We start from the raw sequence: 12922 nt of genomic DNA, 5'->3' as shown, positions 1-12922 counted from the left end.
GATAGGGTGTTTGCCTGGCATGCGGCTGACCAAGTTTGATCTCCAGCACTCCTTTCTGATTCCCTGAGCTGCCAAGAGTGATCCCAAGGTGCAGAAGCAGGAATAGTCTGGAGCACCTTAGGGAGTTGCCCCTGCCTAAAATAATGGGGGCCAGAGCCTTGCATGCAGTCGACCTGAGTTTAATCACCCACATCCCATATGATCCCCTGAGCATCACCAGGTGTGATTCCTGAGTGCAGAGCCAGGAGTAACCCCAGAGCATTGCTGGGTGTGACCCAAAAAGAAAACAAAACAGTAACCACAAATGGCTAAATAGTTTGAAACCGAAGAGGGAAGAATTTGCTTGCTGGAGATCAAAACAAATCAAAATAAAACAGTGCATCCTAAGTACGAGGAAGACAGAGATATGAAGGAAATGACTAAAAGGACCTAAACAGACCTGCCTGCAGTGCGCTTGGAAAAGTGGTACAGGAGGAAGGTGGACCAGCACAGCCGGGTGGGGGGAAGAGATACAACAAATACAATCCAAACAGAACCACACAATCGGAGGAGGAAATATCTGAAACACGCACAACTGACTAAGAATGAGACTCGGAATCCACCAAGTGCTCCTCCAAATGAATGGGCCATAAACAAAGACATCTCAACCCCCCAGCAAAATAAAAAATAAAATGAGCAAAGGATATGACAAAGCCGTTCACCTAAGACAAAAACATCTCAGGCCAATAAAAGCATAAAAAAAAAAAAAAAAAAAGGTTTCCTCTCCTTAGTAATCAGCGCGAGCTGCCAGTTGGAACAGTGTGATACGAACCTGCAGGAAATGACTAAGAATAACTCATCACTCGGGACTCGGCTCTCCTGTCCCTTCCTCACTCAGGAGGCCCCGGGGCTGCCTTGGTCCCCTCCACCCCCTCGCCTGGCCTCTCTCCCTGCCCACTCGGGATCAGCCCTACCGGGGAACCTTACTATCTTTCCCCGCTCCGCTCCAGCGGCGACTCGATCGATGCCCAAGATTGTCACCACCCTCCAGCTACCTGAAACCAGGCGATCAGGGAAGCTTGGGGAAATCAATCATCCAATCAATCAACTAATCAATAAAGGCCAAATCATACCAATGGCAGAACTGCCATTCCCAACCCAGCCAGGATCTAGAAAAAGGATTTCATATTGTCCCGCGATCCCTCGGGATCCGAGTGTAGCGGGGCTGATCCCCGGCGCTCCCGAAATGTCAAAGTCAAGGCGCTTGAAATTGACAGGGCTTGGGAATCCAGGTTACGAGGTCCTCCAGGACCATAGAGTGCGGCGCGGGGAACGTCCCCTCTCCCGGTCGCTCCGCCTTCCGGGGAACGGTGAGAGGCACTCTCGGGAGCTAGAGAGGCCGGAAGTGCGGCGGGCTAGGAGCCGCGCTGGCCGCGCCGGCGGTAGGGACATCTCTACTCCTCGGGTGATATATACATTTTTTTCCGGGTGGCGCGGAGCACTGACAGGTGAGTTCCGCGACAGTAGGACTGGTGGGTTGGGTCGAAAGGGCTTGGTGACAGTCATCGGTACCGGATCCAGCAGCGGGGTGGCCCTGTGAGGGCGGGGCCAACAAGGGGGTGGGGCGAGGTGGCCCGTGCAACCACTCTGAAACTTGGGGTGCTCGATTTTATTTTTTTTAATTGATTTTTTATTTGCTTTTTGGGCCACATGGAGGCGATGGTGCTCAGGGCTGATTCCTGCCGGTGCTCAGGGGTGTCCTTCCCGCAGTATGATCGCTCTGGCCCCCTAAAGTATTTAGAGTTTTGTTTTTGCTGTTTAATTTATTATTTATACTATACTGGACGATGCTCAGGGCTTACCCCTTGCTCTGTGCTCCTGGTGGGGCTCAGGAGACCATATGGGATGCCAGGAATCAAATCCAGGCCTGCTGTATGCAAGGCTAGCACATTTCCCTCAGTACTGTCTCTGGCCCTCTAAAATTCTGGGTGTGTAGGTTTTTTGTGTGTGTATGTTTCATTTCTTTATTTTTGGATTATTGGGGGGGTATACCTGGCATCACTCAGGGGTTATTCCTGGCTCTGCACTCAGGAATCACTCCTGGCCAGGCTCAGGGGATCATATGAGATGCCCGGAATCAAACCCAGGTCGGCAGAGTGCAAAGCAAATGCCCTACCTGCTGTGCTATCTCTCTGGCCCTACTTATTTATTTTGAGCCACACTGGGCAATGCTCAGGGTTGTACCAGATGGTGCTCCTAGGACCATGTGGGGGTACTGGGGATCAAACTCAGATCTTCCTGGAGCAAGGCAAATGCCCTCCCCACAATTCTATCGTATGGGCCCCAGTACTGGGATTAGAACTGCCGGGATTTTTCTAATGGGGGTGGAGGGAAGTGGCTAACATTGGGGGTTGTCCAGCGTGCGAGGGAATGAGGACTTGGGCGTCTCACGCAGTCTCACCACTACCTTTTCGATTTTTCTAGGCCCCTGAAAGATCTTGGGATGGATGAAGAGGGCACGTCCCAAACCCCCGGGCCACCCCCTAAGAAGTTCTTCATACCCCTGGATGAGGACGAGATTCCTCTGGCCCGGGTAGGCCAGGGTGATGGGGGGCCAACAGGGAGGGTTGCTGGGAGGAAGGGGTGTGGGTTCCCGGTCAGGTAGGAAATGTTGGGGATCTGGGGGGCTTTGGGGCATCAGTTTTCCTTTCTGAAAACCTTCCTGGTGGTGCTAAGAGAAGTTCAAGGCAGGGGAATGATAGTCCTGGGGAGAGAGGATTTGGTAGTTCCTTTCATTTGGTTCGGAGCCATGCCCAACAGTGTTGACTCTAAACTCAGTATTCATGAATAGCTCCTGGCAGTGCTTAGGAGATCATTTGTAGTGCCCGGGAATCACATCCAGCTCAGTAGTGTAGGAGGCAAGGGCCCTGCCCGCTGCTCTACACCCAGTGCCTGTCTGAGTTTGATATGACCGAGCTCATATGGGATGCCGGGGATCGAACTGTGTGGATCCATCCGGGGTCAACCAAGTGCAAGGCAAACGCCCTGCCACTGTGTTATCTCTCCAGCCCCAGGGATTTCATTTTAGAACCAGTTTCTCAGCATCTCCACATTAAGCTCCACAACCCCTACTTGGTTTCAGAAGCTTTGTTGTATTCGTCTGTTTTGGGGCCACACCCAGCTATGCACGGGTCACTCCTGGCTATGTGCTCTGGAATCACTACTGGCAAGCTCGGGGGACCCTCTGGGCTGCTGGGTTCGAACCCAGGTCAGCTCTATACCAGCCCTACCTGCGGTATTATTGCTCTGGCCCAGTTTAAGAAGCTTTATAAGGGGGCCGGAGAGAGAGCACAGCGGGGAGGATGTCTGTCTTGCATGCAACCCACCCAGGTTCGATCCTCGGCATCCCACGGGGTCCCACAAGCTCCATCAGAAGTCACCCCGGAGTTTCGCTGGGTGTGGCCCAAAACCAAACAAAAGAGCTTTCTAAGAGTGGGTGGCTGCTTTGCCTAGGTAGATCCCAGGCCCCACATGGTCCCCTGATGACACCCCAACCTCCCAAAGAAGAAAACAGCTTTGTCAGAAACTGCAGCATGTCACCTGGGTGTATGGTGTCACACCGGTTGACATTCCTGTGACTGGGGCCTCACCTGACGATGAGACACTTCTCAGCTATGTCCCCGTCCCTGAACAATAGGTGACGCCACAGTAAGCGGGCCAAAGTCTGAGGGTGTGACAGACGGCTTCTTGCAGACTTAGTCAGGGGGGGCCTCTCGGAGGACGTGATGTTTCTAAGATGTGAAAGTGGTAAGGGCGTGAGACAGGTTGGCAGGGCCATAGCACAGCTCGTTCTGGGGACCCAATATGGTGCCTGGGATGGAACTGGGATCAGCTGTGTGTGAGGCATGTGCCCCCACCCCTAACCCCGCTTTCTGATTTTTCTGGCCAGGCCAAGCCCTTGTTCAAGTCCACACGGAACTTCCCCAGCTCGGCCCCTCCAGCCCAGCCAGCACCCCCAGCCCAGCCGGCCCCCCAGAGCTATGCTGAATATGCCCTCTCAGGACCTCAGGGGGGCTCTGCGCCCACACTCTCCACCGGGGACCCCCCCAATCAGGCACCCAAACCTGCCACCAAATCCAATAGCATCATTGTGAGCCCCCGGCAGGTGAGACCAGGATGGGTTGTCAGGAACTGGGGGTCAGCGGTGGCAGCCCCAGGCCTGGGTAGTGGTCGTCCCCCAGTTCTGGAGTTGGGGGCGTCGGGTCCAGGCAGATAAGCACTTTTGGGGGGTCTCATGCGTCATCTCCTCCCAACCTCAGACCTTCAGCAAATAAAAGGGGCCACAGACGTGTACCAGTGCAGAGCACCTCAGCTGTTTGTGGGGTACATGTTTGTCTCCCAACCTCGGGGAGGGGCTCAGAGTGGGTTTGGGGTACAGGAAGTCAGGCTGCCTCATGCTGTCTGTGTGTGTGGGTACTTATGGCTCTGCCATACTCAGTCACTTTTGGGGGGGTGTCTGGGACGTTCTGGGACAGCAGGGGGTGGGGGTCCACCCAGGTCAGCAGCCATGCCCCCCCCCCCACAGAGAGGCAACCCCGTCCTGCAGTTTGTGCGCAACGTGCCCTGGGAGTTCGGGGAGGTGCAGCCCGACTATGTGCTTGGCCAGAGCACCTGTGCCCTGTTCCTCAGGTGAGGCTGATCCCGGGATGAGGGAGGAGGCTGGGATGGACTCAGGGTCTGAGGGAGGAGGCGTGGGGTGGACATGGGGTCTGAGGGAGGAGATGGAGGCTGGCCAAGCCATTCCTGTCCCTGACATCCAGGCCTGGGGTTGAGGAGGAATGTTTCCTCATTCTCCTCCTGCCCTGGGGAGCCCCAAGCTGGTGACATTTCTGAATTCCTGTCTTTCTTGTGGGGTGCAGAGCTGGGGCCCTTGTTAGGGATATCCCCAAGTTCCTGCCAAATAAGCAGAACCTCCTTCTAGCCAACTCCCTGGGTGCCCAATTGAGACCAACTTGCCCAGGAGCCCCTAGTCTGCAGGTTTGCGAGCACCCCTGACTCCTGTTCCCTGTCTCCCCTACTTCCCCTAGAGAGGCCTTCCAAGGCTCTCCCCAGTACCTATGTCCTTCCCTCCATTGCAGTTGGCCTTGGGCAAGTGTCATTTGGTTGTGGTTTGGGGGCCACACCTGTCAGTGCTCAGGACTTATTCCCAGATCTGTGCTCAGGAGTCATTCCTAGTTGGGTTTGGGGGACCATACGGTGAGCTGGGAATTGAACCCTAGTCGCCTGCATATCCATTCGATTTCTGAGCTGAAGCTGCACTTCCTGGGCCCCCGGGACCCGGGGACACCAGCCTGGAGATGGTCCGGGTCACCCTCTCTGTCTGTCCCCAGCCTCCGCTACCACAATCTCCACCCCGACTACATCCACGAGCGGCTGCAGGGCCTGGGCAAGAGTTTTGCGCTTCGTGTCCTGCTGGTGCAGGTGGACGTGGTGAGTTTACAGCCTCAGTAGTTCCATCTGTGAGGTGGGTGCGTGAGGCCCCTTCCCATCCCGTCTCATCCAGAAACGTCCACACACACCATGGTCCCCCACATGGGCAGAGTTAGGACCCCTGTCTCCTCCTCCCCACCCATCTGCTTGTCCAGCACACAGCCCCCGTAACTACCTGTGACCTTGGGTGGACAGAGGAAACTTCATTGGGGGGGGGGTTCATACCTAGTAGTGCTCAGGGAATCATATGGGATGCCAGGTATTGAACCCCGGTTAGCTGCATACTCTGGCCCCCTGAGGAAGCATTTTTTGGGCCACACCCAGCAGTATTCAGTGGTTACTCCTGGCTCCGCATTCAGGAATCATTCCTCGAAATACTTGGGGGACCCATAGAGGATGCCGGGGATTGAACCCATGTTAGCTGCATGCATGGCAAATGCACTCCCCACTGTGCTATTGTTCAGTCTTGTACAGAGGAATCTTTTAGTGTCCAGCTGAAGAGCCTCATGGGGTCCTGCCCCACCCCAATCCCACACCCATGGTGTCCCTAAAACATCTCTGAAGGGTCTGTGTGACTATAGCCCTCTAATCCCCACTCCCCAGACCTATTCCCAAGCTTCTGCTGTCCTCTGCCCCATGGACACACTGTACCCACCTGCTCTTATGCCCTGTGTGCTCTCCTGTGCCTCCTGCACACCGCCTCAAACTCTCTGGTCCCCATGCATATGGCCCCCTCCTCTAAGAAGTCCTCCCTGATTTTTCAGGTGGGACATTTACTCTGCTGACTCTTCACTGTCCCCAGGTGGGAGTAGCTGCCACCTCCCCCCCCCCAAAAAAAAAAAAAAAAAACAGACTATGGGTCCCAAAAGGGCAGGGCCTGGTCGTGTCTCAGCTCCTGTGGGGTTCCAGCACTGTGTAGCCCAACACCCCTGGGTGCTTATGTAGGGTAAGACCTTGAGCTGTGTCTGGGTCCCTCATGCTGAGTTTCTTCCAGAAAGACCCGCAGCAGGCCCTCAAAGAGCTGGCTAAGATGTGTATCCTGGCCGACTGCACCCTGATCCTTGCCTGGAGGTGAGTGGGTGGCTGTCCCCCTCCCGGCCTGCCCTGGTTCCCCCAAACCCCTGACCCCTTGCAGAGATTCTACCCCAGGCCTGCTGCTCGCTCAGGTCCCTTTTCATGTATCAATAGGAACTTTTTTGACATTTTGGAGGGCCAGAGCCATAGTACAGCAGGGAGGGCACTGGCCTTGCATGCAGCTGAGTCAAGTTCGATCCCCGGCACCCCATAGTCCTCCGAGCCTGCTAGGAGTGATCCCTGACCACAGAACCAGGAGTCACCCCTGAGCATGGCCAGGTGTGGCACCCTTCCCCCCCACCCCCCAATTTTTTTTTTTTTTTGGTGCTGAGGGTGGGTCTTAGGTATATTTTCTTTAACCTTCCAAGTAGTGCTCAGGTGGTCTTGGGGTACCAATGGTGATTTTCAGCTCCTAGAGCCTGGTGGGAAAGGGCCCTCCAGAGTTGACCCAGGGAGCCCCAGGAGTCAAGTTGAGGGAGGATTCAACGCAGGTTGTACAATACACATGCTAGGGGACTGCAGTGATAGCACAGCAGTAGGGAGTTTGCCTTGCATGCGGCCTATCTGGGACAGACCCGGGTTCGATCCGATCCCAGCATCCCATATGATCCCCTGAGCCTACAGGAGCCATTTCTGAGCACAGAGCCAGGAGTAACTTTTGAGTGCTACCAGGTGTGACCCAAACCACCCCTCCCCCAAAAAGTACATGCCCCAGCCATAGGCTCTTGTCTGCTGCTGAGTGAACTCTCCAGCCCTAAAATCTCCTTTTTTGGGGAAGAGGAGGGGCACTTAGGGCACACTTGGTGGTGCTCAGGGGTTCCTCCTGGCTCTGCACTCAGGAATCATTCTTGGCAGTGCTTGGGGGACCATATGGGATCATGGGGATCGAACCCGGGTTAGACATTTGTAAGGCAAGCACCTTACCCGCTGTACTCTCTCCAGACAAGTTTTGGCATTTTCAATCCACACCCAGTGGTGCTCAGGGGACCCAGCGGTGCAGGGTCAAACCTGGGTCTCCCATAATCTTGGTGATTACTCAGCCTCTCGCTGACACGCTTGGGCCCTGGGGGTGTGGAGAAGGTCATGAACTGGTCAGGTGCCCCCCCACTCCTGCACCCCAGGGAACACTGGCCCGCCTTGCCAGCCAGCCTGGCAGATTTTGCAATCCTTCCATAAATGAGGTCAAGCTCATGTGGAAAGAACCAGATTCTGAGGGTACAAAGTGGACAGATGTGGAGCCAGTTGGGTGTGGAGGCCAACGCCAGAGATCCAGCTGCCAAAGTTGCACCCTCTCTCGGGCTTGCTGTGGAGAGGGGAGAGGAAGAGAGGACAGTACAGAGGGATAAACACTGGCCTTTCATGTAATTCACCTGGGTTCGATCCCTGGCATCCCATATAGTCCCCCGAGCCTGCCAGGAGCTACCCGAGTGCCATAGGGTGTGGCTGCCCCAAACAAACAAATGATAACAAGATTGTTGGGAACCAGAGCTTGCCTTGCACACAGCTGACCCTTGTTTGATCCCCAGCATCCTATATGGTCCCCGAGCACAACCGGGAGTGATTACAAAGTGCAGAGCCAGGAGTAACCTAAGCACCACTGGGTGTGGCCCCCCAAAAGTTTCCTCTAGGGGCCAGCCTCCCCAAAAAATATTCTGAGGGCAGTTGGGACTGTGGTTTTCTGATTACTTGGATTGGGTACTTCTGGATGTGGTTGCCCTAATAACCAAGTCTAAGGCCTGACCCCACTGACCTCTGACCCCAGCCCCGAGGAGGCGGGCCGCTACCTGGAGACCTACAAGGCCTACGAGCAGAAGCCAGCTGACCTCCTGATGGAGAAACTGGAGCAGGACTTCGTCTCCCGGGTAAGGCCTCAGCTCTCAACCCCAAAGGCAGTTAGAAGGGGTTCCCCAGTGCCCTTGGCAGTCCAACCTACTCAGCACCGTATGGCTGCCCCTTCCTGTCCATTTTCTTCTAATCTCAGCTCCATGCCATCCTCCCTGATTCCCAGGCTGCCTTTGAAGGGCAGAATGTGGGTTTCTCTGGATGCTCAAATTGGGTGTTTCGAGCAGGTGCCCCCTTTCCACTTGTCTCCCCATAACTAGAGCTGGTGCTGAGAAAAGGGTTGAGGCTGGTTCCAACAGCCCAACTGTGGTGGGGAGCCCCCCAGCCCCCCCCTTTATGCCTTTTCTGGGGACTCTTCTTGTAAGGTCACACAGCTGGGGGCTTCCCACTAGCTGACCAGAAACTCGACGCCCCACCTGACCCATGCAGTAATGGGGGGGCATGGAGGGATTTGCTTGTCTCCTGCCAGTACTGGGACAGGAATTCCAAGTGAAATTCACTGAGGGGGGACAGCAGACTCCCAGTTGCCTGCACAGGCCCAGAGAGGTCTGCCAGGTAAGAAGTGTGAAACCTGCACCTAAATCCATTCTGCAGTTTGGGGATCCCACATCCCCATCACTTATCTTTTGTTCCACACCTAGCAATGCTCAGGGGTACTCCTGGTTCTGTGCTCAGGCATCAATCCTGGCGGAACTCAGGGACCATATAGGATGCCGAGGATTGAACCTGGGTTGTGCAAGGCAAATAAATGCCTTACTCGACCTGCTATACAACCTGGACCCCCCCATTTCCTCTTTTTCCCACCCAGCACCCCACCTTCTTCCCCTGCAGGTGACTGACTGTCTGACCACCGTGAAGTCAGTCAACAAGACAGACAGTCAGACCCTCCTGGCCGCTTTTGGGGTGAGGCAACCCTACTCCCATAACTTTCTCCCCCTGGAACTCCCCTCTTTCCACCTGGCTGGCCAGGCAGAGTTGGAGCTCCCCTCAACCCTCTGACCCTACCTCTTGCCCCCCACCCCCAGTCTCTTGAACAGCTCATTGCTGCTTCCAGAGAAGACCTAGCATTGTGTCCAGGCCTGGGACCCCAAAAGGTAAGAGCTCCAGGAGAGGGAGGGACCCCAAAATTAAAAGGGAATGCAGAGCTCAGTGTTATTGGTTCTGGGACTCCCAAACTGTGACAGGTGGAAACAGCTCCAGGAAGGCAGGGGATTCCCCCAGCTCCTTCAGTGTTTGAAGGGGAGGTATCAGCGAGTGCCCCCCTCCTGGGAGAGAAATCACTAGAAACATCTACTTCAAGGTCCCCCCCAAAGGGCTCTTTTAATCGTCATCTTCCCCCTTCCCACCAGGCCCGGAGACTCTACGATGTGCTGCATGAGCCCTTCTTGAAAGTACCCCAGGACTCTGCTGCCAGGGGGCACACCCCATAGCAATAAAGCATTTGTTTGCCTAGCCCAGTCTCTGGCTGGTGTCTGGGTGCGCGAAAAGGGGGGTTTCTTTGCCTTCTGCAGGCACAGGGAGCTCCTCGGCTCAGCTCAGCTCCCCAGAATCTGGCTGCAGCTTCTTCTTCTTTCGCTTCTTCTCGTGGCTCGGGGGTTCCCCAAGGTGCTGAGACACCAGCTCCAGGTCTACTGTCTCCCCTTGGGGCTCGGTCGCGTCAGTTCCTGGTTCTGCCACCCTGTGCCTTTTCTCTTTCTTTCTCTTGGCAGGCGGTGACACTGCCTGAGGCTTGAGAATATCCAACAGCTCAAACCCGGGTCCCTCTTCTTGGGGCTCCATTGGGACAAATGACCTCCTGTCTTTCTTCCTCTGCTTGGTGAGGGGCTGAGCGACCTGTGCTGGAGGCTCAACTTCCGGCTCCATCACCCCAGGGTCCAGCTCCTTTGGCTCTTGGTGCTCCTTTTCTTTCTTCTTTTTCTTTTTGGGGGATGGCAGTGTGACGGTTTCTTCTTGGGGTTCCATCGCTGGTTGCAGCTGATACTCCTCCGGGACCTCCTCTGCCCCCTTCCGTCTTTTTTTCTTTTTGGGGACCTGCAGGCCACTGTCATCCAGTAGGTCCATTTCACCCCAGAGTTGGGGTCCCTCCACGGTCCTGTCTGGGGGCTCCATGGTCCCTACCGCTAGCTCTGGCATCTCTACCACCGGCTCCGGCATCTCTACCGCTGGCTCCAGCATCTCCAAAGCCAACTCGGTGGTTTCTGCCTCTCTGTGCCGCTTCTTCTTCTTTTTGGGGCGTGCTGGGCTTGGCACCCCCAGAGGCTCCTGTGTCTCTGCCGGGAGGGCCTCTGTGCCCCCCAGCTCTGCCCCCTCCAGCTCTTCCAGCTGCTGTTTCTTCCTCTTCCTCTTCTTCCCCGCCGCCATCTCTGGGACCCCCAAAACTGCATCTACCTCCAGGGCATCCAGTCCATTCAGGGGCTCTCCAGGTACCCCTGCTTCTGGCTGATGCCTCTTCTTTTTCCGCTTCCCTGAGGCCGGAGAGCTCAGTGCCAAGGCTGCCGTGGGTCCAGTGACCGGGGGGCTTCCCCCGAAGGCACAAAATCGGGGTCTCAGACCTTCAGGAATCTGGGGTGCAGGGCTGGCGGGAATGGACTGCAGTGGGATTCCAGATGTGGCCTTTGGGGGACCCTCAATGATCCTCAGGCTGCCCAGAGGGGTTGGAGCACAGGTGAGGCCCCCTCCAGTTTCTGAGGGGGCCAGAAGAGTGGCCACCCCAGTCCCAGAATCGCTGCTGCTGAGGACTCGGTAACGATGTCGCTTTCCATCCACTTTGCCCTTCACCATCTGGGAGCCAGCGAGGGGCACCAGGCGCCCGTTGAGGCTGGCAGGGGAAGGAGGGCAGAAAGGACAGGGGTCAGGTTTTTTTTTTTTTTGCTGTGATCCAAGAAATTACAATTTCTGGGTTTCTCTGGACCACCCATCTAAATCCCACCCCTTGGGCTGGAGAGTTAGGATAACAGGGAGCACTTACTTTGCACACAGCCCACCTGGGTTTGATCCCCAGCATCCCATATGATCCCCGGAACCCCATAAGAATAAACCCTGGGCCCGGAAAGATAGCACAACGGCGTTTGCCTTGCAAGCAGCCGATCCAGGACCAAAGGTGGTTGGTTCGAATCCCAATGTCCCATATGGTCCCCCGTGCCTGCCAGGAGCTATTTCTGAGCAGACAGCCAGGAGTAACCCCTGAGCACCGCCGGGTGTGGCCCAAAACCCAAACCCCCCCCAAAAAAAAAAAGAATAAACCCTGAGTACATCAGTTGTGGCCCCAAAACAACAAATCGCAGCCCTCCTCTCAAAAGAAACCTTAAGAACAGGAGTCAGCCCAGAGCACTGCAGAATGTATCCCCAAATAAAGTGCTGGGGGAAGCAGCGCAAAGGTCTGTGGTGTAGGTTTGCAAGCAGAAGACCCGAGTTCTAGGGGCCAGAGTAACAGCACAGCAGTAGGGTGTTTGCCTCGCAATGCAGATGACCCGGAAGGACCCGGGTTTGATCCCCAGCATCCCAAATGATGCTGCTCCTGCCAGGAGTGACTTCTGAGCAAAGAGCCAGGAGTAACCCCCTAAGCACTGCTGGGTGTGGCCTCCTCCCAAAAAAGACAAGTTTGAGCCCTAACAACTTCAAGTTCCCAAAAGCTAGAGAAAGCAGCCTCTGTGCAAGGCTGTGTGTGCCCCCCCCCCAAAAAAAAACAAATGTAAGTTTGGGGGTGTATTGCAGTCTGGGTCACTCACCAGGCTGGGACGAAGTCTACAGGGGCCTGGATGAGCCATAATTCCGTATCTGGACCTGTCAAGGCCTCCAGGGACAGGCGACAGGGCTTCGAAGCTGGGGCTGTCGTTATGAAGTTGGGGGGGCAAGAGAACCGAGCAGCACCTGCCAAAAAAAGGGGGTGAAACTTTCAGACCAGTTTGATGCTCCAGGAAACCCAGTTCTGCCCCGAGGGGGTTCCCCACCAAGGCCTTCAGTACCCCCAATTCCCCTCACAGGGTCTCTCCTCCCTGCCCAACTTTCTCTGCACCAACAACCACCCCCCAAGACAACCTGACACCTTCGGGATTCCCCCAACACAACCCCCAAAAGTAGGATCATCACGCTGCATAGATCCCAGAGTCTGGGGACGCCCCACTTTGTGTCTGAACATTCCTGGGAGGCTCCCCGTGCACCCCAGACGACCCTCCCCAAAGCTACCCACCGCCAGCGGGGGTCCCCGCCATGCCCCAGCGCGCACGGCTCTTCCGGGCCCGCTGCAGACCACGTGCGGCCGAGACTCCCCAAAGCAGCCGCTCAGCTCAACTCCGGATCCCGCCGCGCCTGCGCAATCGTCACTTTCCCTGCACGCACGCACTACGCATGCGCGCGCGGGTTTCGCCGACGGGATTTGCCCAGACGTCGCCTTAAAGGGGCAGCGGCTCCATTCGGCGCCGGGAGTTCTTAAAGGCGCAGGCATTGCGACTGAGCTGGGATCCTTAAAGAGACAGGTACGAATTTAAAGAGTTTGTGCTTCGGGGTGGGGGTGGGGTCCCTTCCCCTTCGCCATCGG

The 12922-nt window shown here is 55.9% G+C and overlaps 2 protein-coding genes across 2 annotated transcripts; one reads left to right on the top strand and one right to left on the bottom strand.

The window, feature by feature from the left end:
- The first annotated feature begins 1312 nt into the window (after positions 1–1312).
- Positions 1313–9837, top strand: ERCC1 (ERCC excision repair 1, endonuclease non-catalytic subunit). The gene is made up of 10 exons (XM_049787301.1): positions 1313–1487; positions 2464–2572; positions 3929–4144; positions 4565–4668; positions 5370–5469; positions 6464–6540; positions 8306–8405; positions 9217–9288; positions 9411–9479; positions 9735–9837. The coding sequence occupies exons 2-10, from the start codon at positions 2483–2485 to the stop codon at positions 9813–9815; spliced, it is 909 nt and encodes a 302-aa protein (XP_049643258.1). The 5' UTR covers positions 1313–1487; positions 2464–2482; the 3' UTR covers positions 9816–9837.
- POLR1G (RNA polymerase I subunit G) lies at positions 9689–12680 on the bottom strand. Its single transcript, XM_049787277.1, has 3 exons — positions 12575–12680; positions 12114–12255; positions 9689–11203 (listed from the first exon to the last, which is right to left on the bottom strand). The coding sequence occupies exons 1-3, from the start codon at positions 12594–12596 to the stop codon at positions 9916–9918; spliced, it is 1452 nt and encodes a 483-aa protein (XP_049643234.1). The 5' UTR covers positions 12597–12680; the 3' UTR covers positions 9689–9915.
- Between the last annotated feature and the right edge of the window lie 242 nt (positions 12681–12922).

This window comes from Suncus etruscus, chromosome 14, assembly GCF_024139225.1.
Source record: "Suncus etruscus isolate mSunEtr1 chromosome 14, mSunEtr1.pri.cur, whole genome shotgun sequence".
In the NCBI taxonomy this organism is placed as follows: Eukaryota; Metazoa; Chordata; class Mammalia; order Eulipotyphla; family Soricidae; genus Suncus; species Suncus etruscus.
The sequence above is the reverse complement of the archived record's forward strand: the minus strand, read 5'-3'. Positions and strand labels throughout refer to the sequence as shown.

Bases quoted from the DNA above. Each gene is read 5' to 3' on its own strand.
- ERCC1 (XM_049787301.1), top strand. From the start codon at position 2,483: ATGGATGAAGAGGGCACGTCCCAAACCCCCGGGCCACCCCCTAAGAAG. The intron at 2,573-3,928 runs GTAGGCCAGGGT...TTTTCTGGCCAG, and splicing joins ACGAGATTCCTCTGGCCCGG to GCCAAGCCCTTGTTCAAGTC. The intron at 9,480-9,734 runs GTAAGAGCTCCA...CCTTCCCACCAG, and splicing joins CAGGCCTGGGACCCCAAAAG to GCCCGGAGACTCTACGATGT.
- POLR1G (XM_049787277.1), bottom strand. From the start codon at position 12,596: ATGGCGGGGACCCCCGCTGGCG. The intron at 12,256-12,574 runs GTGGGTAGCTTT...TTTTTTTGGCAG, and splicing joins GGCGGGGACCCCCGCTGGCG to GTGCTGCTCGGTTCTCTTGC. The intron at 11,204-12,113 runs GTGAGTGACCCA...TTCCCCTGCCAG, and splicing joins GTAGACTTCGTCCCAGCCTG to CCTCAACGGGCGCCTGGTGC.